The 26,884-nt window shown below is 38.2% G+C and overlaps 1 protein-coding gene across 1 annotated transcript in view; it reads right to left on the bottom strand.

Moving 5' to 3' along the window:
* Positions 1 to 1,989: 1,989 nt before the first annotated feature.
* Positions 1,990 to 26,884, bottom strand: part of ptprn2 (protein tyrosine phosphatase, receptor type N2) — a 147,087-nt gene continuing 122,192 nt past the window's right edge. The window contains exons 14-22 of the mRNA XM_005798577.2: positions 25,939 to 26,086; positions 24,117 to 24,190; positions 20,565 to 20,642; positions 16,715 to 16,834; positions 14,555 to 14,721; positions 11,884 to 11,937; positions 10,857 to 10,921; positions 8,182 to 8,255; positions 1,990 to 4,133 (exon numbers count right to left, since the gene is read on the bottom strand). Of these exons, the coding sequence (XP_005798634.1) occupies positions 4,062 to 4,133; positions 8,182 to 8,255; positions 10,857 to 10,921; positions 11,884 to 11,937; positions 14,555 to 14,721; positions 16,715 to 16,834; positions 20,565 to 20,642; positions 24,117 to 24,190; positions 25,939 to 26,086 (852 nt within the window). The 3' untranslated portion in view covers positions 1,990 to 4,061. The remainder of the gene's footprint in view (positions 4,134 to 8,181; positions 8,256 to 10,856; positions 10,922 to 11,883; positions 11,938 to 14,554; positions 14,722 to 16,714; positions 16,835 to 20,564; positions 20,643 to 24,116; positions 24,191 to 25,938; positions 26,087 to 26,884) is intronic.

Raw genomic sequence — 26,884 nt, 5'->3', positions numbered from 1 at the left:
CACTTTGAGTTAAACCAACCATCCAAAAGAGTGCAACGCATAATTTCTAATTTTGGGACTTTTACATTAATCCTCCCAAATGGAAGCTGACAGGATATCGCAGGCTATTGTAGCTAACCACATACCTCAGGAAGCAATTACGATGAATACGTTTTCTAATAAACTTGTTCCCATCAGATGATAAGCAATTAAACATGCGTAATTATGGTTTCCATACAGTAATTTCTAAGCTGATTAGGTTTGTGTGCTTTACAAGCTGAATGGGGTGAATATTAATAGAGCTTTTTGGTTTGGAGTTGCTGGTTAGTGGTGGCAGCTCATCAGTGAATCATATGCAAATGAGGCCTCAGGAAGTGCATGAAGCTTCATTCCCACCTATTAGAACTGTCAGGGGAGGGAGGGACATGTCAGCGGGTAGCACATACATGAATATGCATCTGAATGAGAACCCCACGCACTCATTGTTGAGCGGTAGGAAATTATATATTCTCTATACATGCTTCTCATCACTTTTCTACTTCTGATATAATCAGTATTATCCTCTATGTCCCAGTTTTCCACTTTTTAGGGTATCCCACACCACGATGAGCTGTCTTTGTATTCACATTTAATGCTACATAGTTCTTTAATTTTGTTTTCCCTTTCTGACCTTGTCTTTCCTGGGTTTGCAGTTGAACCAGATGTTTACAAGCTCTATACATAAGGAGAAAAAAAAGTTTTCCTCTTCACTGTCTGGCATTAAATCAGAAAATTTTCAACATTTCAAAATAACTAATTAGGATGCGTCCATTAGGGCAATTCACAACGTTTCAGTTAAGTGAAGGGACACTTGTGGATGTGTTTAAAGGCAACCCCTCAAACACATTGCTTCCTTGTGTGATGTCATGATAAAATCATAACAAATCAACCAAAAACAATTAATGATTTGCAACAGTGAATGAAAAACTCTAGCAGGATGCTTTTGGCAGCTTTATCTTTTTGTTTGCAAATACTTTGTTTCGTAAAACAATTCAGTTCATAATTTGGCAGTCTATATACCAAATTACTCTGGCGTTGCATTTGACTAAGAACAGCTAAAAACTTTGTGTAATTAGCGTCTTTTAGTGTTCCACCCGCCTATCAGTCCGACCTTGCCAAACCATCACAGGGCGGATCTATTATAATGCTACTAAAAAACAACCTGGAATGTTGTCTGTCCTTCAGGTTAGCATTTTACAGTTGATTTTCAAGATATTAAAACAAAACTTCAATATCAATTTGTGGTATTGATATATTATTATTGTACTTTGGATAGATGGACAGCCACACCAATGTTGCCATCCATCCCTCTGATGTATAATCCATTGGATTATACATTATACGAGGGATGTATAATCCAAGGAATGGTTGGATTATACAAAGTCAAAAACCAAATATTCCACAATCTTTTTTCACACTTATACTGACCTGGAAATTACTTAAGTCATATTTCAGGTTTTGCCAAAGGGCAGGAACCCTGTTTTTTTTTTTTTTATCTCACTGTCAACTTTAGAGTAAGATGAACTTAACTGGAACATTTTTCCAGATTAAAAACTTCACCATGTAGCAGAACTCCAAATTATTGGTATTAAAACACTTTTTAAAAAGCCATGACAATGCTGTAACAGATTAACTTTCACAAAATCAGGCAATGCTATCATTGTTTTAAGATTACATATTCCAGAGCTTTTAAAAAGATAACTAGACTATTAAGACCTCAACTTGCTTTAATATGGCCCGACTTCCTCAGAGCGCAAAAAACAACCGACTTCATTTCACATCCCGGTTTCCTTCTGTGCTGCAGAAGCAACCATTTCATCTGTACAAGCCAGTGTTTCCCCAGACACCAGCCTCCCTCAGGGATCACTCCACATCATCTTCCAGCATTCAATCAAACCCTGTTCAGTAGCCGGTCAGACAGTTTGTTCGAAACTGCATCAGAATGAAGTCAAGCAGTGGACAGCAGAGCAGTGTTGTTTTAAAGTACGGTAGATTTATTATCAATCTGAATAAAGTAATCTTTTACTTCTCACACAAAATATATAGTTCTCACAGAGGCCCTCGGTGTGTTTCAGATAGCACAATATGAGGATTCTTTAAGTCATTCTGTGTCTATAGAGCAAATATTCTGCACAATATGTCACAATATACAAGCAATAGAGGGACAAATTTACCAAAATCCCCATATATTCTTTTCCTAAATATATAATCTTATTACTATTGATACAGGAGGACATGGTTTCTAAATAGAGGCTATAACTATCTCAGTTTGGTATATTTCACATTTAATATTCACAGAGATGTTCACGCACTGAAGAAAAAATGTGAAATCGATGTGGTACGTTGCATTTATTACAATCTGTGAGGCTTTTTTTTTTGTCGTAGTCCGAGATCCATAGTCACAAGAACACACATGCACATCAACATCTGACCATGTGATGCCGATGAATATATATATATACTAGACTAGTGTCTTCTGTTCACAGAGGGGGCGAAATGTACGGAGTTTATAAATCCAGCAACAAGACTTCATCTGGAGGACAGAATCTGTACAGAAGGATGAGTTTCACACCAAGAATTTCATGTTTTTCTTGGTCTGAAAGTGTTACAGTTAAGAACTGCAGCGTTTAAGTGACTTCATGTCTTAAAGCAAAAACACAAACATAACATCTGGTTCCCGCTTGTCAGGACTATTCTTAGTTTTTATGTTGCAAATAGTGCCTTGCAAAATATTTAATATTTTCACAAACCAAAAACTTTCATTTATTTCATGTATCTATTTGATAGACCAACACAAAGTAGCACATTAATTTGAAAGTGGGAGGAGAAGGGAAATTTGTTTCCAAGAATTTGAACAAATAAAAATTCAAAGAGGTGTGGTGTGCATTTGTTTTGTCACACCTTTATACCCCTGAAAATAGAGTGCAACCAACAGAGTCCAACTAAATCCATAAATCCAGCTGTTCTATGAAGGAGACTGAGGTCTGTTGCAACATTAGAGAACAAACAGCATGACGGAGACCAAGAAACACAGACAATGAGCCAGATTATAAAACAATAACCCAAGTTTTAAAAGTCTCACAGCTCATTCTTTAATTGATGATCTGGAAATTGCCAAATCAAAAACCTATCATAGCCGACAATCTAAATGCACAGATCAGAGAGCATTAATCAGAGCAGTCACCAGGACTCCCATAGTGACTCTGGATGAGCTACAGTCATATTGACTCAGATGAAAAGGCCTGTTGACAGCACAACTATAATCTGGCTTTTATAATATAGGAAGAAGTTGAAATGACTGAGACTGTAATTGAGCTTTTTGGCATACATGCAAAAATGCTGAGGTAGTGGCAGCATACAAATACACACCACACATTTCTAACAATTTTCATTTTCTGTTTTTACAGTTTTGCACCATTTTGTGTTGGTATCTCACATGAAATCCCAATAAAATGCATTGAATTTTGGGCTAGGATTTTGAAAGGCCTTTGAACATTTTTTTTGTCGAAGCAGTACATTTTGGAACATTAGAATATTTAGTAATGTCAGCCACACACAAAAAAATGAATAAATAAATGAACACAGACTCTACCACAATTTTTCTTTTAGGATTTCACACAAAAAATGTAACCAATACAAAAAGAGAAAAAACAAACAATAGCTGCAGCCATAGAGCAGTTTTTAACAGGTGACAGCTCAGTTAGTAATCTTCACGTGACTTTACATACACATCTCATCAGTGGCACTGCAACAGTATGTTCAGGAACAACACCACAGCATAGAGAACCATGGGCTCATATTCAGAAATTGCACAGTAGGAACACAGATCTGCCTCAATTATCCTCAATCACCACAACATCCATCAAATCAACGTTCCAACTCTGGAATTCATGAATACGGACGGATCCGGCACGATATTCAGTATACAGCATTGTATGAAGGTGCAGAGGAGGTTGCAACAGAAGAGGAGACTGGAGGGGAGCGATGTCTGCACTGAGTGGGCAGAGAAGACCGGCGCTCCGAGATGGAAGAAGAGAAGGTCTTTACTGAGGGAGCGCTTTCAGGATGGCGTTCACCTCCTCTGCCACGGCCGTCAGAGCAAACTCAAACTGCTCCTGCAGAGAAGAAAGGAGAGGATAAAGTGTTAGAGTGTGTCCAGGTTTGTAGCATGCCTTGAATGCCATTTAGAAATGACTGACAGCTGGCGCCTCTTCCTCCTCCTTCCCCTCCATATCTCCTGACCCCGGCTGGGAACTGGCCACCATCTCGAGCCGAAACGCTCCGTGAGCTTTCAACCTGAAGCGCACGCACAGCCCGGCACCAACATCGATCCAGCCAGGTGTGTCTTAAAATGCAGCTTTGTGAGTCAAACTGTCTCTCAGCTTCTTTTTTTTTTTTTTACTCAGTGTGTTTTATTGTGAAATAGCGCATGGTTATCCCAGAGGAACTGATTGATGTCTGCCCTGTGGACCTGCCGCTTTTATATTCCTCTCCTCTCCCCAGGCTGCAGGCCATGGGGTCTTCTCGCAGAGAAAAGGGTACGTAGGAGGTTTGGAGGGAACAGTCCTCAGATGTGTCAACACACAGCCTGCCATGGTGTGGCCCGAGGATAGGCTGAATCAATACTGCGAAGCCACCAGTGGCCGCGATTATGTGGAGTGTCTATTTTCGCGTGTCCTCTGAAGTTGTGATGGTCCAGAAAAATGTATAAGTACATCCACATTTGTCTCCAACTCAGTTAAACTCGTAGTTTGAGTTCGAAATTTTAAAATAGATTTTAAATCCTCCTTTTGCCTGGTTCCCATTTAAACCACTGGGGGGAGATCAATCTCTGCTGCACAGATCAGAAATTGATGTTCGAGAGGATGAAATGTGCTCACATGTATCATAGTTGCCACGTACAGACATCTGTCAAAAGCAGCCACCACCAAAAACGATTTAATATTTTTCTTTAAGCAATTTTAGCTTAAAGTTTTAAAAAAACTTAACGGTGAACTACTAATAGTTCAAAACATGAGTCATAATTCAGAAAACAGTACAAATACTGCTGTTGTTTTTTGCTCCAAAGACTTTATCATATTGGCTTGTCTGCTGTAAATTGATTCTCAAACACAATGTGTTCACTATCCGAGTCCTTTGCCATGTTTCTCGCCCCGGAGTACCACAGAATACAAATCCATAGTGAGGCCCCCGGTTTTTACTCTCCATATAAGCGATAGTTTACATAGTTTACTAAATAGTAAAATTAAATTTTATGCAGATGATTCAATTGTTGCGTTCAACATAAACAAAGAGAAACCTCCATAACCAGATACACCACTGGATTTGGTGGAAACAGTTATAACATTAACGCAGCTGATTATGGTTAACTAAATCATTAATTGGAGGTTTGGTGTTCAAAATAATAACAGTGTGACATTGGAGCAATGCAGTTGTTCATTCTTATAAAAAAACAGGACAGTTTTCTCTTATTCAAGGACAAACGCAACAAATGCTGTTTCTCTAGCATTCCTCGCTGAAAATCGCAGTAAAATGGGTCGTACCAGACAGTCATGTCTCTCTTTCTCTCTCTATATATATATAGGCTGCTCAAATAAAATGATCTGAAATGCTTCAAGATGCAAATCAAAACAAATCAGGAAGACATGGAGGAAATTGGAGCAAATGATCAGCTCCACATTGATCTAAAACAATAGGTCGATAGCCAAGCTGTCAACAAGAAGCCTCTGCAAACACTCACTGTTGAAAATACAAAGAGGTGAAGAGATTACCAAATGCGGTAACACTTTATGGACTGATGAAAGTTAGATTGTTCTTTTTTTTGGTCATTACAATTTGTCAAATGACCCTCAAAAAACAAATTCAAGCCAACTAATTAAAGCATGGTGGCTTCAATTGGGGGATTGGGGATGTTTTATTTATGCATGTGGTATTTATCACAAACCGAGTATCATCAAGACTTTTGAAGTAATCATGTTGCACTATGCTGAAGAAAAGACAATGACTGAACACATCATTAAGCAAACATCATTGTGGTTCCTGACCAACAAAATCAAAGTTATGGACTGGCCAGCACAATCCTCAGATCTTAATTTAATGGAAAACTTGTGGAAAGTCATCAAACATGCCGTTTCACAGACAAAACCAAGAAAACAGAGAAACTGTTTAACATAGTTCAATGATAACAGCAGTTAACACAGATAGTTCCCACAAACGGTGGTCATACAGCTAATGCATGTTAGGCATTAGTTTGAACAATAAATGTTTGAGTTTGTAAAGAAAGGGCATCCGGTCTCGGTTTTTTAGCAGCATGTAGAGAAACTAGTAGCCTACATGCACCACGGCTGTTCTGTTACACAGAGGATGTGTCTAGATGTTATCCTAATTGGATGATTGATTTCATTAAATCAAGACTGGACTAAATCAAAGTAGACAGGCCAGATTAATGAAATAAGAACTTGTTTGCCTGACCTTCAACCATTTATTTTGAGGCTTAGTCACTTTTTTAAACGTGCCACTATTATTTTGAACACAAGTGTGTCTATTGTGCTCCTCTGCCAGTAATTCAAGTTCATTTGTCTTATTAGGAAATTCAATTTTACTCAATTTAATTAGAAGTAAAATTAATAAAATCATGCATTTAAGGATTTAAATGATAAACAGGAATCTTTATCAGTTGAATTTCTCATCTAAAACCCAGATTGAAACTTACACGAGGTTTACTTTTTAGAAATACATCTTGTTTTTCTCTCCACGAGTAAACACTGGGGTTTATGTTGGATTATTTCTGAATGCAGTGGCTAGTATCTAAAATACCGTCAATAACGCCGTGCTGTGCATTTCATTACCGAATGTGTGTTTATACGTTCAAATACCACATCCGGACGTGAAACTGTCAGAGCTCGTTAGCTATTTGATATGACCAATATTAGCTTTATATTAATTGTAACACGTTTCCTTAGAAATTGTTGTAAATTTCACTGCTGTTGTTACATCTCATTTGAGATCTTTACCAAGACAAATAAATCTGACCACCAAAAAACAGTGGAAAAATCATTAAACATAAGAAAAAATGAAGCTAACTCTACATTTCATACCTCATTACGATCTAATTTCTTTGAGGAGCCTGAACGAGTGTGCAAAGAGGAATCAACCATATACCGCTGTAATTCCTGTCAAACCGAAAAAGAGAGTCTTTGAAAAGGCTTTCCTCTGCAGAGAAGAGAACAGAGCTCGAAAGGCAGCTTTAATAGACCGTTCAGAAACAGTGCAGTGTGTAAGCAAGCAGCTCCCACTATCACCCACTGCAGCGTCACTTTTATTATCATCATCCTCACAAACTGAGGGAGTAAAACAAAAATGGGAAAGTCTTTGTGTTTGAGTTGAGGATGAAGAAGGATGGCTGTTGTAATGTGAACTGTACAGGGAAATGTCTGTGATGCCTGTAAGGTGAGACTGGGACACTATCCAACAAGTTGTGGCAAATGATTCCTTTAAAGCAAATCTACTACAACTATGCAAGATATAAGTAATGAAACAGGGTTTTAAATTCATGTGCCTAGATTTTTTTAGTGTTTCATTTTATTGCCGATTCAAGTTTCATACACATTTTTGTATTAAAATTCAGCATTTTTCGAGTTTAAAACCAATAGAAGGATGGTTGGATGGATGTTAAGTTACAAAAGACTTTAAACATATTCCAGACTTTTCCAGAATGCAAAAAATCCCTGTGGATATTTTCGTTGGGAACTACTGTAAATCATTTTGGGCTCTAAATGATATTCTGATGAATATTTTCATGTAGATTTGACAATCATTCATAACTTGAAAAAAAATATTTACACCCTGGAGAAGTAATCACACATTTCAGCAATACTTTATCCATCTAATTTATTCAAATCATATGACTGTGCAAACATATTTCTTTCAAATTTTGGGTAATTTTCTTTGGGCCCTACGATAAATGTGAAGTTATTGTCCCCCAAGCAATATTTCTCTAATCCTGAAAGCAGTTATCAAGTAGAGCATCATCATCATTTCCTCTGATCCTGTGTGGATGAAGCAGACAATCATTACTCTAAAACGCCTAAAACCCCGTTGCCCTCCCTGTGTTCCCGCCTCACCCCTCCCCCAATCCTCAGACTCAAAGCCAGGGAAACTTACCTTTGTCTGGACCATGCCAGCTCTCTGGTCTCTCAAGTGCTCCAGGGTAGCGGCAATATCAATCTCTTTAGCACCTGCAACAGAGCGAGAATTGGACTGAGTTCAAAGCGACGCAGTAATCCTGCTCACATCTGTCAATCTCTCTTTATGCCGTGCTGCGCTCCCTTTGGAACAGCACAGCGATTGAAAATTATTACATTCATCCTCGGAAAAGAAAACTTGGATGGAAGCCATGGACTGCTTCTTGATAAAATATGCATAGATTTTTTGGGGACATAAAATATACAGCACACCTTGCATTCACTACAGGAATCACATTCAAAAGATGACGTCCGACTCGCTTATTATAACGGTTTGCTCTGCAGCAGTGATTTCAATGATTAACCTGTGCAACAGTTGCTTCACCTGTAATCAGCTTCCTTTCAGTCTTTGATGTTACTCAGGAAAATCTCACACCACTCCAAATGTATGGGGTGAAAGCAAGCTGGAGCTGATTTGAGAATAAGAGGGATCTAGAAAATGCATCTAAGGGAAGCAAACAACATAGCGAAGAATAGATTTATGCCTGTATGTGGGAGAGAAAAAGGGGAAAAAGTGGGACTCGAAGCACTCAAAGGTACTCCAGCGTTCCGACAGGACTTTCATGTCTTAGATTAGCTGGAATCCAAAGTTACACTGAAGAGAAAGCTCTCTGGCCGAAAGGGAAAAAGAAAGCTTGTTGGAGTGCGAGCAAACGTTCATTTCATGCATTTTGATTCCAGATGCAGAAAACAAAAGGTTGAAAGCGGACGGTGAGTCAGTTTTCATCACCACAGGCAACGGCACATTTGTCACAGAGGTACTTGAATTGCACCAGGAAGGGTCAGTCTTATTACTGTTTAACAGACAGTGCAGCGAGGCGTCCTTTTAACCTCTTCTGACTGGGCTGGCTCGCTAAAGGGGTAAAGGGCAAAGATCAGGGGCCAAAGAGCTGCCTAAGCCATGGAGGGACAAAGTCTGAGGCAACAATAGATGCTTACAACCTGGATTTCTCAAAAGAACTCAGAAGACAAATTAAACTGTTTATTCATGCAGAATAAGATGACTAAAACTATTCCACTTCTGTTTTAGCTGGTGGTTTCAGAAAATATGTTTATTTACAACCCCTTCCAAAAAGTATTCTTGCCCCTTGAGGATTTTTACATTTTGCTGTGTAACAACCGTAGACTGCAACATGTTTTACAGGGATGGTTGTGAAATGGAAGGACAATTATCAGAGGTTTGTCTGAGAACATTAGAGAACAAGCAGCATTATCAAGACTCAGGAACGCAGTAGGCAGGTCAGGATGAAAGTTGCTGATGTGTTAAAGGGTTACGTTGTAAAAAACAATATTTCAAGTTTTGAACAACTCATGAAGTTCATTCTATCACCTGAAAAGAGAAAATCCAAATAAATTGTATTTAATAAACCACATTAAAAAAAACTGCTGAACCAAAGTGTTGTACAGGACCAAAGCAGATGAAATCAAGGAGTGAATAATAATAAAATTCAACAAAAAAACACCCAATAAAAATAAAGATAAAATAAACTATAAAGACTAAAAATAAAACCAGAAACTAATCAACTATGGTAAACGCCACTGTTCTTATAAGTTTGTCACAATTGATAGGAAGATGAATGGAAGGATAATCCTGGAGAAAAATCTTCCAGAAAGTCATACACATACCACAAGCGGTAAAGTAGAATGGTTTAGGTTAAAGCATAGTCATGTATTAGAATGCCCTAGTCAAAGTCAAGACCTAATCCAATGGGAAATTTGATGCAATACATGAAAACTGCTGTTGACAGATTCTCTCTATCCAAACTGAGCTAGAGTTAGTTTGCAAAAATAATTGACAATGGTAAAGATATGCAGAGACACATCCCAAATGGGTAATGATTCAGAAAGGCTTAATACAAATGCAAATATTTTTATTTGCAGAATTTTTTTAAAAAAGTGTAATTTTCCATCTACTTGATAATGACTTGACTTTGTGTTGATTTGGCACATAAAATCCCACTGAAGTCTGTGATTGTTCCAAATTTCTGAATACCTCTGCAAAGCACTGCAGGTTTGTGCCACCGGAGCACTATACAGAGATAATCCAATTCAAAGCTGCACAAAGCAAAACTAATAAAGCACCTTGAAGATTTCCATCAGTGCTAACTATGTTCACAGTTAGCAGCATAATTGCATAAATTGCAAAAAGAAATTGTCAACACCGTTCTTTTAAGAATAAATCAATAACAAAATCAACAATGTTCCATTAAATATTAAATATTGATTGGAACCAGCAGAGCAAACAGCTATTTTTTAAATACATTTTCTACTTTAAACATTTCATTTCCATGCATGTGCTATCTAAATTCATGTTGCAGCTGCCGGTGCAGGTCAATACAGTGTGAAGGTTGCTTAAATAGATAATTACGAATGTGGGCGGAGGTTTCTTTTTCATTTCCCTTCCCTGTCTTCCCTCTTTGTTCTGATCTCCCCACTCCCAGCAGCTACCCCCTCGTCTCCGCTGCCTCTCCAGGCCTCAGAGAAGTCACCCTCTAATGGATCCCCAAGACCCTCCGAGGAGAATGAGAGGCTTTTGCGTTGCCAGGGTTTCAAACCAACAGCGGGAGAGAGAAAAGGGGAGCCATTGATCGTTACCTTTAGCCATCCTATTGAGGACCATGTCAATCAGGATGTAGGTCCCACTCCTGCCGGCTCCGTCACTGCAGGGACAGGAGAGATGCAGAGATCATTAAGGTGGCGGCAGAAGACGCTTTAATCTCAGAGTGTTCTTCTTATGAGGAAACAAATTGCTCATTTACATCGGCATCTGCTGTGAGACTTTTGAGTATATTTAAACACAAATTAGTCCATGCATACAGAAGCACACTTCTTTATTTGCATAAAACACGATGCTAGATGTAAAGTAGGAGAAAGAAAATGATCTAAGTCCTTAGCATTCTTGGGAGAAATACTCAAACCGATCTGAATATTTCCAATAAATGTAATTACGCTAAACCTTTGCACATGAGCGCATGTGTGGCCTTGAGAGTGACTGTTGGAGAGAGAGAGTGAGACAGAGAACGCAAGAAAGAAAGAGAGAGTGAGAGAGAATGCTTTTCTAAGGCACACTGGGGACAAAAGCTTTTAAATTCATGCACCTCAGGAGCAGAGGAGAGGTTGAGAGGCCAGGGGCGGTTCGAGAACAGCTTTTGGAGAGCCTTGCTTTTCCATTACTCCAGAGATAGCCCCATGAAAAGCCTCCCTTTGTGCCCGCCGGCCATTCAGCAGCTCTGCATGTTAATTGCAAACAAGGCGTGGACATCTCTCTAATAAAGGCACGGCCAATAAAAAAGGAGAGCTGCCTGAGCGCCACGGCTTCATTAATCCAGTGCTAGATGCTCGGCTCCTTAGAGAGGGAAAGAGCAGGCTTACTGGCCCCATGCATGACTTAACAGGACGTGACTATCAAAAGTGGTCTGACAGATACTTGGTGTTTAATGCAAGCCAATCAAAGCTGGTTAACTAACTCAACCAGATGGGAAATGGAATGGTCTACCATTCAATAAGCTTGTGCCGCATTATTTACATAAGAAACAGAGAGGAATAAACAGCAGTGGACCTAGAGTGGATTTTAAAATATAAAGGTGTAACACACACACACACCCCAAGTAGGTATACTTGCCTGCAGTGAACAATTATCGGGCAAGATCGGCCACGGTAGCACTTGTTAACCTTTCTGGAATAAAGCAAAAGAGAAAAGATGATGTTGCTGCGAGCTTGATGACAAAACCTCAGATGTATGGGGCTGGAACAGTTTCTTCTTGGTTGAACAAAAGTGGCGATAATCACAACAAATATGACTCAAGAGGGACTTGTGCACTTGGATCTGAATAAAAATTTACAATAATCAAAGCAACAAACACAAATCTGAGATGCATCCTCCTCCTCCTGTCAATCAGTCAAAAAGAAACCCGTAAATAAATCCATCATCAGGTTTGTAACAGTGAATCGCTCTCTCTGACGTGTGGGTGATGGACGTGGCGGTGTGATGTTGTGATTGCGGTACGCCAACGCATTAACCTCGGCCAATTATGAATGTTATACACCACGAGCAACGGTGAAGGCCAACAAGCCTTTTCACACCCCGTTGCTGCCATGGCAACAGACTACACCAAGACCTTCCACCAGCGCCTCTTCGCTTCCTTTCATTTCTCCAATAGTGAAATATCTCAATTTACTGGCAACATTCTTGTTTTTATAGTGTTTCAATATGTGATATTTGGAATATGAAATAAACATATATGGAATTATGAAATGTCTACAATAAAAAGTCAACATAGATTTGCACAAATATTTTTTTTACAATAAACATCGAAAAGAATTTAATGTAATGAGTAAACTGAAAACCATTTGAAAGTATTTTACAATTTTATAAAATCTTGGTTTCAAAACTACAAAATTTACCATCACTGTTTTTGTGCTATAACAGAAAATCTATTTTCTTTCTGGTGCAGCAAAACCTCCTCCCTAACTTGTTGCTGTGAGATGTAAGTCTGCTTTGTATGGCTCAAAGGGTGGAAGCTACATTATGTAGACTGTTTATTTCTGCTAACTCTTGAGACTCTACAAACAACAATTAGCATTTCTACATGCAAGACAAACAGCTTGTTCCTGGTTTACAACGGGATAACAAATAATACATTTTAACATTATCTAGTAAATTAACCTTAATTTTGCTAGTAGTCAACCTGTAGTTGGTTGTTTATTTTACAGACATGCTAATTTGTTCTAACCCTTTCAAGAGTAAGCTTGTCAGAATGTACTGTAGGCTCAATACGGAGACAAAGAAGGCTGTACGGAAGTCTGACAAGCTTAAAGATATTTGAATTAGATAATTTGCATTTTTATCAGCAACAGTAAGCCTGCAGATTGCTGGTATCTTACAAATATACATGCTAATTCTTGCAGGTGTTTACATCCTCAAGAGTTAGCATGTCTGTTGATAAAAAAATGCCAATTGCAGGCTTGCTACTGGCAATGGTATTCCCAATAGCAAACCTACATTAAGCAAATAAGCATTGGAATGTTAAAAAATGTGCAAGCTTTTGCTTAATTTGATGTTTTATCCCCATTAATGATTACAGGCAGTTGATTTTTCTAAGCTAGAATTTAATTGGGCTAACATTGTACAAAGTTACAACTTCAGTTCACAAAATTAGCTGTCTAGTTAAATAAATCTGTGGCATGCATTCTTTTGTTTTTATTAAAATTTTATTATGTCCAGAGTACGTCTTTCGGATACTTTGTTGTACAAATGAACATGAAAATTAAACACAACCTACTAAGATAGTTGAAGTTCCCATGCAAGCCATAGGGCGGAGCAAGTGAGAGGAGGGGAAGGGGAACAGAGTCAGGAGTGAAAGAAAGACAGTGTGTGCACAGGCCTGGCTGAGGAGACACAGTTTCCAATGATCACTTTTGTGACTATGCAACTGGGCTCATATTACTAGCTGCAACATCACAAAAATGACACTGGCCACCGCAAAAATACCAACACGGCCAAAAACCACAAACACTGAGTGTGTTGGAGTGCCTTGTGTGGATCGGAGAGCTTTAAATAACCTACAGTGGCATTTACGAAGCTCAGTCAAAGCTAACTGAATCTCAGCAGAGCAAACAATGTGCAGGTAAATTAAACAGCTCAAACCTACACACCAATTAATAAATACACGACTGAAATTAATTTGGAAGAAATAGCACAAACCGGCTTAGGTAAGTGTGTGAACATCACACAATCTTTCAAAGTTCTCATTACAAACGAGAGGGGCAGACTTCCATCCACAAATCAGATGCATCTATTCTCATTTGGAGGGTTTTGCCTATCCCTCTCGGGTTTTCCCAGAGGAATACTCTCGCTCTTCTGCCAGAACACATTATATGGAGAAAAAAGTGAGGTTATTCAGTCACTAGCTTTCCGCCCCCGTCTCCTGTGTTTTGGTGAGACAGCTCTCATTTAATTGGGCGTTTGAATTAGGTGTTTTATTATTCTTTCTTTCTTTTTGTCCCAAGCCAAGCCAGGCAGTGTGGAGCCGTTAATTTGCTGCATCACATGTGCTGGAGGGAGGTGAGGGAGATCGGCCTGGGATGAAAGGGATGGGACAGAAACTGGGTCCTTATTAAGAACAACCGTTCTCTACAGGACACAAAAAAAGGCAGAGGGAGCAAAAAGAAGAACCGGAGAGGCAGGATAAGGGAAGGTGATTAAAAAACAAGCGAGGAGTAAAAGGTCAGTTGTAAATATTAAAATCTGTCTGAAATTTAGCTAGGCAAGACTCTTGGGTTCTTCTCTCTACCTGCGGAAGTCCAACAGTGTCCGGGCTGAGCTGGGGATCCCGCGGTCCATCCAGGACAGGAAGTGGAACTGGGTCACTGTGCGTGTCTCGTTGGTCTGCAGGTTTTTCAGGTAGAAACTCCGGACCAGGAAATCTTCACACCAGATGTGTTCAGACACCAAATTGACCTAAATATTGCCAAAACAAAGGCAGAAATGAATTTAATCTGCACAGTAAGCATAACTCTAATACACATCTGCTCAAATATTAGCTAACACAATCAAATTAAACAAGCTGGCTCTTGCTACATTTCAAGAGATTTTTTTTTTTTTTTTTTTTTGGCCAAGAAACTTTTGAAGAAATTATGCATAATTAGGGACAACCTGCTGTACTCTTCATGTACTGCTGAACACTTCGTGTTCCTCCTTCTCCTAAATTAAAGTCATTTTGTGACAAAATGAGACGTAACTAAGTCAGAAAACAAAGAATGTGAGAGTAATTAGCTCATTATGAATATGCACATGCTTCAGTGTTGAACTGAGAAGACAAATAAACTTTAGGTTATCTTTGTTTGTTGTTGGAACTAGAAATTCTGAAGTCAGACATATAATTTGAAGGAGCAACACCTCTGCAGAATTGCGGTGCTTCGTAATTTGCTGATTTTGAAAATTTTACACCCATTTTCCTTAATGAGTTTATGTTTTACCTTGCAATTTTTGACAGACAAAAGATAACATTGGGATGAATCGTCCTACTCACAACATTTTAGTTCTACTTTTGCATCTTAGCTCTTAATGTTGATGGAATATACCTGGTTTGTAGGTATGTAGTTTTTTTTTTTGTTTTTTTTTACAAATTTACACATGCATCTCAAAGATTTTGAATGTGATCAAAAAGTTCAGTTATTTCAGTAACTCTAATTACAAAAGTGAAGCTATGCTACAAAAACCAAAGAGTGATGTATTTCAGGAACTTTGTTCTATTAATTTTAAATTCTTGACTTACAAATAACTGTCCTATAATCATATAAATCAAAATATTAAAAATGTTTCATTAAAATTATTTCAAGTGCAAAAATAATATGTAATGACCATGTTTTGGTCTATACAATCATGACAACCTTCCAGGAGTATAAGCCACAAAAAAAAAATCACTGCTAAAGGAGCTGGATGCATCCAAGCATTTTAATGGAAAGTTGAGTGGAAGAGCACCAGATCTTGGCCCTTTAGTATTTCTGGTTTACATATTCTGTCTTCTGCATATTTTGAGCACTTTTAAGATATCTTGTATACCTGTTATACGAATAACATTCTGTTATAAATCTATATTAAGCCTGATGAAGTCTACATGTCTTATATAAATGCTTAGACTGTGTAAAAAAGTTGGATGGCTACTCCCCTCTCCCCTGAAATCCTTTTATTTATAATTTACAAATACCATGTAGCTCTAGCATCAGGAAGCACTTGGTCTTCTAGTTTATTATGACAAGTCTTTCATCTAGAACTCTGGGTAAATTTGACTATGGTAAATTGTGAGGAATAATTTTGAGCTATATCACTTTGTGTCTAATAAAACAATTGATGATATTCTAAATCAGAGAAAGGAGCCAGTAACATTTGGACATTTTCACTTGTAATAAAAACTGATGACAGGTGCCCACTTGTCACCGGTATCACACATCTTTGTGTGATGCTCTGATTATTTGGCAAACCAGAGAAAAATGTATCTTCTGGCTCAGAATAGATTTTTAATTATTTGGAACATTTTGAGAAAAATATAACAAGTTCTGCACTTAGTTCTGATTTAAAACAATATCAAACACTCAATATAAATGTTTTTGCTTGCGAAATTCAACAGTGCTAAAATAACCAAATATCAACATTTGACAAACGTTTGATTTCATCACTTGGATCCAGCTTTTGGACATCTGGGTGGGTTTTCAAAATAGCATGGACGTTTTGACAGAAAACAACCAGAAACACTGTGAGGCTTGAAAATATAGTACTAACATGTTGCTGCTGTTTTGCAACAAGCTATGTTTATTGTTTTAGTCAAGAGGGAGATTTCTTAATCTAAAAGAAATCTCCCTTTTAGTCAAGGGAGAGATTTTGGAAACTTAGCTTCCAAAATCCTAAGTTTAGTTTTTCCAGGCACACAGACTTTATGCCTGTTATTGCATACCTCATATATGTGGTAGATGTCTGATCCCTCATCAGGCCAGTAGTGGTGACACTGCTTTACTCCATTTTCCGATAGAGGGGTCAGCATCACAATGACGACACAGCCGCTCTCCCACACCATCTGAACATTAGGAGAAAAGAAACGCATCCACACATCAGAGGACAATCGGGATTCGCATATTCAGATTTAGTAAGAACTAATGTGCACCTGAACTGGGTCATTAAGAGCAGCACATTGCGCTGCATTCTTGTATTAGGGTGAAGTTGTTTTCTTTATCTTTGTGCAAGAGGTATGAATAAATGTCACCTCTCTGCATGTGAGAAATGGTGAATGTTGGGCGGATGAGTGGGGGTGTGGAGTGCCTGTTGTCGCTCTCTCCGGCGTCGGATCGAGATCACAACATCTTTTCCACTGCCGCTCCATTTCATCTTATCGCGATCTAATGCGTCCTTGGGAAGACATAGAGGCCCACTGGCAGCCATTAGGAAAATGAGGAGGAAATGCAGGTTTTATGATTGCTATAAAAACACAATGGCCTTGACTATACACTAATCACAAGCTTCTGCGATCCAGCCCAGTGGACACATTACACGCCAACTGTGCCAACTGTGCCAAGATGTGATGAGATTTGGCAAGGTGATAATGTGAGGGAAAATTTATTAATTTAGTCTTGTGCAATTTAGCCCATTTGAGGTAAAAGTGGAGCCCTATATGTCCTATCTCTACCTAAACCCCCCCCCCCCCACAAGCTTTCTTTTTTTTTTAATGTGTTTAAGAGTTTCTAAACTCCACAGAGCATACATCAACCCACTGACTTTTACTCGGTGAACTCATGCAGATTGGCTTCTCATTCTGAGGGGAAGCAGGCATGAAGGCCCAGCAGTACTAAGGTAATAGAGGGGAGATGGATGAAGGAGTAAAGTAAAGGATGAAGGGATGGAGGAATGAGGAGCAGAGGATTAGAGCCAAGCAGCCTTTCAGAGCACTGCCTGGGGCCCGGCGTGGATTAGATAGGAGAGAGCAAAAAGATTCGCCTTCTGCATGGTCCATTTGCATGAGTGTGCCAGTGTTTTTTTGTTTTTGTTCGCTTTTAATGGGTGAAAGTGTGTTTCTTTTCAGTCCTGCAACAAACCAATGTTCACCATACTGAATAATAAACAAATGTACTGTACATTCTGCATGTCAATCAAACTGTATGCATTGCTTTGTTATTTTGTGCTTAGTTGGGAAAGATTACGAGTTGAGTTCATTGTCTAAGAAATATATATATATATATATATATATACTTAATAGTATACTCAGTTCTCCAGATCTATCAATCTCTGAGGAAAGTTTCTTTCATTCCCCACCTTTAGTTGTGAGATGTTTAAGGGATTTCTTGTAGGTATATATCAAAAACAACATCAGGGCTTTGACTTGTCAGTTCGTACTTTTCCATTTCTTAGTCTTCAGCCAGTCCTTGGTGGTATGGTTGGAATGTCTTGGGCCACTGTCATGTTACAGAGCCCGGTTCTATTTCATCTCATTTATTTTACAGAGAACATAACATTTTCATCAAGCACCCCCAGAGTTCATGGTGGATTCTATGATGGTAGGGTGGCCAAGTGCTGAAACAAACTATCCCCAAAACTATGACACTTCCACTGCTATGACTCGAAGTAAGTAAGTTCTTTAGCTTCTGGTGTCCAGATAAGTCAATGTATGTAGAAATAATTTTGTTCTACAAGTCCTTGTCTTGGCATCTATTTCCTTCAGTTGAAAGTTTCTGTTTTCCTGCTTACTCACCTCCAATAGAAGTTACACTATTACAAGTTTCTTCTGGATACTATTTTTCTAGTGCTTAGGACAAGACCACTCTAAATTTGCTGCTCTCTTCAAGCCCCAAACACCTCCTTTCAAACTAAAACTCAGTATCATCGTGATTTCCAAAATGAGTTCAGCCTCTGATGCAGAGTGCAGGACCAGCTGGTCCACCAGGATTTATGCCTCTCACTTCCACAGCCCGGTCACGTCTATCTGGAGTCACTTCACCATATGGAGGTGATGGACCCACTAATTACTACAGTGCTGTCCTATTAACACAGAAGAATGCTATTTGGCAACCGTGCATCATTTAAGGCGCACTTCAACCCAACCTGACATGTTTTATGACAGCCTCCATATGCAGTAATTGATGGGAGGTTTTATTTACATTGAGAGACAAGGTGAGAAATGGCTTTCAGATATAATGCAAATGTGAGCTAAAACTAGCACCATTTAGCTCATAGATGCAATAGTTTTGCTTTTATCATAATTTAATTATCCTGTTTGTTTTCAAGATATCCAGTGACTATCAAAGGTCAATACACTCATTTTAAATTCTTGTTTTTGTTATGATGATAATCAAATGAAATCATGTAATTGGATACATGACACACATGTATACGACATATTACAGTTCACCTGAAGAAACATACAAAAAACTAATCTGTGATGTAAACATGTAAAGACAAGCAGCTTTAGTAACCTAGGTATAGACACTCTTAAACTAATACTTGTTAAAATATTCAGTTTCATATCTACCATCAATTATTTTGAACCTGATTAACCTGAAATAAAAGTCAGCTGTCCTAGTTAAACTTTTCTGACTTTTCCTCATATAATCCCCTATGCAATATTGTACAAATGTATCTATCAGGAGAAGGGTACAAATAATTACACAGAATGAATTTATATAACATGCACAACAGTGATATTACGAAAACTGTAAATTTGTACAGATTTACTGAAAAGACTATATATACTGGTCAGGGAGGCGAATGGCAACCCTGAAGGACGTGCAGGAGTTTCCAAAAATACTACTTGTATTTAACATGTGACAGCATTCCACTGTATGGTCAACATGTCTAGGCTAACCAGTAAAAATGTGGGACAAAAGTCTTTACTTCCAAGAAAACTTCTGGGCCTGGAAAAAAATTAAAAAATCCCCAAACCTTTTTGGAGAATAGGTTATCGGCTGATGAAATAAAACATTATCTTTTAGCCACTATTCCAAAAACCTGCACTGAGCATAATCACAACACCATGCACAGTGAAATGTAGCAACTTCATGTTCTGTGATTAACTTTCTTTAGGTAGAATCCAAATATCTATTTCCGTCCAAAGCCTTCAAGAGTCAACTAGAAAGCTTAAGATCCAAATTCACACAGGAATGTCAGAGCTGAATTTTGACAAAACATTATCAGATTATTTTCTGTTTATGTTTAAAACAAGGCAACTCAGGGTAAAACGTGAGATCCCACATTGACTTGCTGGCTGTGTACAAGCCTTTCTACTTCACACCAAGAGCATAAAATTGTGATGTCAGAGTCCTTTCCCTATAGCCAACATGATAAAAAAGCTCTTTCAGGAAGGATTTAGATGCTGCCCCATAAAAAGGGGTTAAATTGCAAAGTAACAGTAACAGAAGTGAATCTACTGTACCAGAGCAGCTGTAAACCTAAACCCCTTCAAAAATGCTACCTCCCAATGTCACAGTAAAACTTAGTCATATGCCTTATTTGCTGTGTATCCCTGAGTGAAGTGTAGCAGAAACGGTCAATAAACCTTGATGATGTTGGCAATATTAAAAAGTGATGCAACCGGCAGGGAAAATAAGAACTCTTGTCCACTTTAAGTCACACCAAATGCAAAGACGTCTGTGAGCTCAACTCAATATTTCTTCTGCTATGTTACTTCATTGATCCTCCCTTATCTGCAGATACTGAGAATCAAAAAACCCACAAAAAACCCACAGCTCTTTTTACTGCAGAAAAGTAAATGTGAAAAATAAAAATAAAAGTTGCACGGTGGGTAAGTGGGCAAGCCTTACCTGCCAAAAGTCTGCCACAGTGGAAGCAAGTGGCCCCTGGGCGGCAATGTATGTAGGATTGCGAGGGTCGTGATCCATCTGGGAGAGGAAGAACAGAGGGTGTGAGACAAAATTCAGTCTGATTTCATCAAAGCTTCAATATGGATGCAGAAACACAAAAATATCCACTGAAAGAAATCCACTTTTCCAATCATTCTTATAACTTATAACCCCCAACGTTGCATACGTAGAAGAGGGCAACATATAGACACTGAACTTTGCCTGTGAGCACTTCCAAAGCTTATGATGCAACAGATCTTTTTGAAGTTTATGATTGGAAAAAGGCCGCAAATCTGGTGACTAATCTGACTTTATACACCTGATTTTCAATGAGATTTTGCTTATTAGTATTTTCACATGCACACCCTCTCTCCAACACTTTGTAGAATGGCTTCAAAGCCAAGAAGTGGCTGAGATGAGGGAGACTAATGGTGTAAATTAAGGAGTGGGAATTACTGTGAGAATGTAGTAAAGCCTCATTCCCTACCTGCATATTAAAATATATGTATTTTTAACATATTGTATCCAAGCATCAAGAAAGGTTTCTCTGTACCTATTTAAGAAAAATAATTATCAGCAGAACAATAAATCTGTAAATATTTGTAGAATAACAAGGAGGTCTTATTAATACACGTTTAACTTTCTGAATGAAGTTTGACAAAAAGTTTGTGTGACATCTAAAAGGGAATTCTTCTTTTTTTTTTCAAAGTTTGACTTTTCAACCAAACTGAGACTAAACAGTTACTGAGTTACGGCATTTAAAAAACTGTATCAACTTGAAGTGCAATCAGTGAACAGTTAAATTAAAATCCACTACATCATTTTTGCTTTCTGCCTACTTTGGCCTTGGCTCTCACCATCAAAAGCAAAATAATTTAGGAGTATTTTTTCCTGGCTTCAATGAATAGCTATATATTATATTTACTATAAGCATGAGTCTGTTACTATTTGGAAAGTTGCAGCTTCAGTTCTAAAAATGTTATTTATGTTTTTCAAAATATTTTCCAGTATATATAGGCCAATTACATGGTACATATCAATACCTTGATATATTAAGGATTTTAAAATGTGCAATTTAAGGTTCCCTAAAATGGAATATTACTGGAGTAACCTCAGTTTTCTCTGGCACAAGGTTGCCCCTCTCTCACCTGTGACTCTGCACTGCTGCTCAGCTGGCTGAAAGAAAGTTACTAAAATTTACTGGAAAAACAATGTTGACTGTTTTTAAATATTCCTATTTTTAAAAATATTAGATAGTCATGGTGTCTTGTATATAAACTCGACTGTCTTTAAAATTTATTTAGTAAATTGCAAACAGCAAATCTGCTAAGTGGGGGACTGCAAACTAGCTACCACAGCCTGACAAGTAAAGCTACTAATATCAGCTTGTTGTTTATGGAAGGTAAAAGCGATAAAAAACGTGAAATGCTCTGCAAAAACACAACAAAAAATAGGTCTTAAATTACATACAAGCCATAACTATGTTGCTTAGTTTCCCCTTCATCCTTCCTGGTTAAAATTCCTCAAATACATTAGACACAAAAAGAGAAAGAAAGAAAAGTCCACAGAAATAAAACGGTGATGCCAAATGCTAGCCACTCGTTTCAGCCAATCTCAAGGATGCAGGCCTGCTGTAGCTATTGCGCCTGCATCCTAACATGAATACTAAAGCAGAAACATGAAAGAGGAAAGAGCAGCCCTAAATTTCAGTTGTGGTTCCCTGTGCCGTTGTGGAATGAAGATAGACTGCAACAAAAGAGAAATGCAAAGAAGTGCTCCTTTGGCTTCGAGTGAAATTGCTTGGACAGAAAACGGCTCAAACGAAACATCTGCTCCAGGAGAAACATCTTAGCTTTCAGACACCGTGCCTTGATCCTGCTTTTCTGTAAGATAGAGGGTTTGGGTAGTAAATGGCTGCTAAGCTCAACCCAGAGTCCCAGACAAAAACATTGGGTGGAAACTCTGCTGAAATTTTGCAAAAAAATGCCAAGATGAGGGTTGTGTGTGCACTTTCCTTTGAACTATTCCTCACCCTAATGATGCTGTACATCCAGGAGCTCTCACATCATTCGTGGTGGAGCCTTTGCTTTTTTTTTTTTTTGGCCTTTTTTCTAATACTAGATGTCACCCTGTGCTCAGCAGGGAGCACATATATGCTCCCCTCCCCCGCATGACCTTTGATTCCCAGAACAAAGTGCCAGATTATTTACTGAAAGCCCATTTCCCTTCAATTGGCTCAGAATGGTGGTCGGCAAAAATCTATTTGAATTGTTTAAAAATGTAAAAAATCTCTGTTCTAATGTGAATCTTTACAAACTTTTATTCCTGACTGATAAACTCAGTGACAATTTTGCCAACTATGAAATTAAATGTTGCACCCTGACACTGTTTAAGATAAATATAGCTCTATGAATATGCTGGTACATAATCAAGCGGTATAAATAGGTCTCCATTGTTGGTTTGTGAAGAGTAATAGGCTTTTAGAGCAGCTGTGTGTGTGCCATCCTCATCTGTCGGCTCAGAAAATTTTGGCACTGTATTTGAAATGCATAGTTTCCTGTTCTCTTTGATGGAATCCCTTCTCGGTGGCCTCAGGGGAAATCATGGCTGACAATGTTTTTTGGGGAAAATAAAACATACAGACAAAAAAATAGGTCGTAGTGCTCTCCAATATGAAGTTCTTTCTGCATTTGCATGGGATGTGTTTACTCAGTCAGAAAATGTGTAATTTTTCATGAGTGAGAGTGGAAAGCAAGGCATTGGTTGTAAAAGTGATCTGACAAGACCAAATTTACTGATGCTTGCTGTATGGAATACAAAAGAAAATGGATCAACAAAAATTTAATTCAGACAACAAGTTACAGCAGCAAAATAATTTACAGTCCTTTAAAAAAAACATTAGCCTTCTACACATTTTCTCACATTATAATCACAAACTTCTCAGTAATCTATTCAAATTTAATGTCATAAACTAATATAAAGTCATAAATAACTGACAAAAAATGATTTTCATATGTTTTAACATATCACACTCTGAAGAGTGTTTTGTCTGAATTAGCTTCCTTTAATGTGTCACCCCTTAATACAATCCATTGCAAAGAAATGTAACTCTTTGGAAAACAAAATGTGTTAGTTGCTCAAAACAGACAACACTGTGGCAACATAATGCTGTCCGGATGCTTTTCTTCAGCCTTAGTCGACAGAGGACCATCTTAGATGTAAATCTGTCATAGAATGCAAATAAGAGATGCATACCATGGCCATAATGAGCCATTCTGAAAAGGATTCCTCGTGTGTTAGAAGGATCCAATCAAAGTCCAGATCTAAATCTGAGGTTGGAAATTATTGTCCCTATAATGCTTTCATTCAATCTGACTGAATGTCTTCACAATTATGTGCTGCTTTGTGTTGATCTATCGCATTAAATCTGTTAGGATTGTGTTTGTTCCATGACAAAATGTGAAACGGGTGTGAGCACAGGCATGTATTGCAACTAAAATAAGCAATACTTACTATGGGACTGGCATTGATGTAATCCGAGTTGCTGTGGTTATTCTCCGATTTCAAGGTGATCCGGGAATGATCATCTGTAATGAAGATGGATAATTCATTTGTACAAGTTTCAACATCCTTTGCTTCCTCTACAGCAACTGCAGGATTTTGAACAGAAGCACCAGAACAAGAAAACTGAAGGACCTTCAGTTTCACCAGACTTTCATCAGACACAAAAAACACACATGGTGTCTCCAAACTTCTCCCTTCATCCTAAATAAAACATTTTTTTAACCCTAACAAGGTTCGGTTTTAAACTGTCAAACTGAAATTTCTAAACAATGCCAACTTGAAAAAACCTCAAGATTTATTTCCAATGAAGACAAATTCACTTTTGCTACTTAATCTCCATTGAACAAACATAAAAACCTGTTTTGTATTCTTGTGAGACACAGTGTTGAATTTAAAAGATACTTACAAATTGGCATGATTAAAACTTAGTCAACATTCATTTGGCTCCACCCTAGAGAATAGCCTACATTGATGTTTAATAAATGTTTTTATAAGTAGGTCTGTGAGCTATCTGCACTAATTTGGATATTTCTTTTCCACAGTTGGAGAAAAATCTCAGTCCAGATGGACTCTGAAATACCAATTAATAGACTGAGATACTTATGCCATGCCAGTAGGTGGCAATAATGTTAACAAGGACATCAAAACTCAGAGGAAGAACATCCTGGACATAGACTGAAGTACTGCTGGGCTAAAGATTCTCTCAAAATCATGAAGTTTGTCATGTTATTTTTGCTTTACACTGATTTTTTTTACTGATATATAATTAACAATATGAAGAAAATCACCATCAAAAACAGAACCATGTCATACATATATTACACATTATTTCAAAGGTGCTAAATAATTACAGGAGTTGCCCCCACTGGCCATTAGAGGATGTGGATTTACTTTTTCACGTCAACACTTTTAGCCATCTTTCATTAAAGTCCTGATTTTTCTTTTGCTAAGTTCATCACCTTTAGCTTAACTCTTTAAAGAGGTCCTCGATTTAAATAGGAACCTGAAGCATTTCAAATGGTAAGATGAACTTTTAAAAACCTGCTAAACTGAATACTACAAAGCAGAGATTTAGTATCTTAGAAAACACAGCAATAAGAAACAAAATAGAGACAGTACCGGGAACACACAAGGAAAAAACCCAACTGAGAACAAAACTAAGTAAAATGGAAGAAAATAGAACAGAAACAAATCTTAATCCATTTGGGCAACTTGTGATTAGTTGGACTGGAATGTCTGAAAGTATAAATGAAGAGTCGTCTTTTTTTCTTGCATTTTGCATTTCTCTAAATGAATGACTAGTTGTTAGGATTATTATATTTTTGTTTTAAATAAGCCAGTGCTGCTTTTGCTTGCCAGACTTATAGCTGTGACCAACTGTCACTGCAACTGCTTTCTACAGTATCCAAAAAACCCCCCAAACAAAACAGGTCCCTGATGCCACATTTTTATTTAAACAAACCTAAAGGGAAGGTTTCAATGGCTAAAGGATGAACAGATGCACTGTTCAGCCAACGTGTAGTCATGACTTTGTCACCCTCACTGCCATATGCTTTTTGGCAAGACAGCTGCCAATGATTGTTTGCTTCGCATATTTTCCAAAGTATTGTTCTGGCCTGTTTATCAGTCTGCTTTTATATTCCATCTGTTTAAAGAAAGTGATGCAAACACATTGCTGACCCTTCATTCTTCCCGTCTTGGACATGATAAGAGACACTTTCACAAGCCAAACAGAACAAAAAACGAAACTAACAGATCTGAGCAAACTTACAAACGACCACGGCATCAGCTCGGTTCCTCTTGGAGTTCTGTTCGCCTTGGCCAATGCTGCAGGCGCTGGGCTCGGCCTGGTAGGAGCACAGCGCCTCCCACTCGCGCTCCAGACGGTTCTTGTTCTTCAAGTGGTCCTCCATGTACGACTGCAGGGAGAACGGAGAGACCATTTTAAACAAGAAGCCAGAGCAAAAAGGAAAAATAATCATTTCCTACCAGCAGTTTCAAGTGATTGCTTATTGTATATCAATCAAAATTCTAAAAATAGTAATTAAACAATAAAAAACGCAAATTATGATTCCTGAGCAACTCTGGAAAGAGAAGGAAGATACCAAGGATCAAAGTAGGGAAGGGTGTAATAATGTTGGCATATCTCTGCATGTGTGTTTGACCAAGGAGAAACACACATAGACATACACTTGCACCCACACGCATACACACAGACACAATTAGGACTCCTGAAAGGTTTGTCTGCTTTGGAAATACTTCAGGGGTGTTTCAATCACGTCCCTCACTGCTTGCACAGCCGCTGATAAGATTGTCTGCATTTAAGCCGTCGGTTGGAGAAGACAAAATTGAATTCGCTCTAGAGACAAAGATGGAGAAAGAAAAAAGGGGGAGGGGCAAGTAGCAGCCTGTCTGTGCGTGTGCGTGTGTGTGTGTTTGTGCATTCTGCTAAACCAGGGCAAGTCTTATGGAGCTTAGAGTTTGTGCTGGCAAGGAGATTCTTATTCTTCCTTTTTTTTTTATTTTTTAGGGTGGAACGTTATTCCTGTATCATGGCTCTCTTCCCGACGGGGGTTAGATGGCTCAGTCCGCCTATTGTGCGAGAGAGAAGATTACAGACTCATAAACTGATGTCAGGGATCAGCTGGCTAATACAATGACAATGATACCCAGATGTGCCATGTTTTTATCCCATATTAAAAGCGGTATATAGGTAG

Source organism: Xiphophorus maculatus, chromosome 21 (genome assembly GCF_002775205.1).
Source record: "Xiphophorus maculatus strain JP 163 A chromosome 21, X_maculatus-5.0-male, whole genome shotgun sequence".
Taxonomy (NCBI): domain Eukaryota; kingdom Metazoa; phylum Chordata; class Actinopteri; order Cyprinodontiformes; family Poeciliidae; genus Xiphophorus; species Xiphophorus maculatus.
Note: the sequence above shows the minus strand (reverse complement) of the source record. Positions and strands in the feature narration are given on the sequence as shown.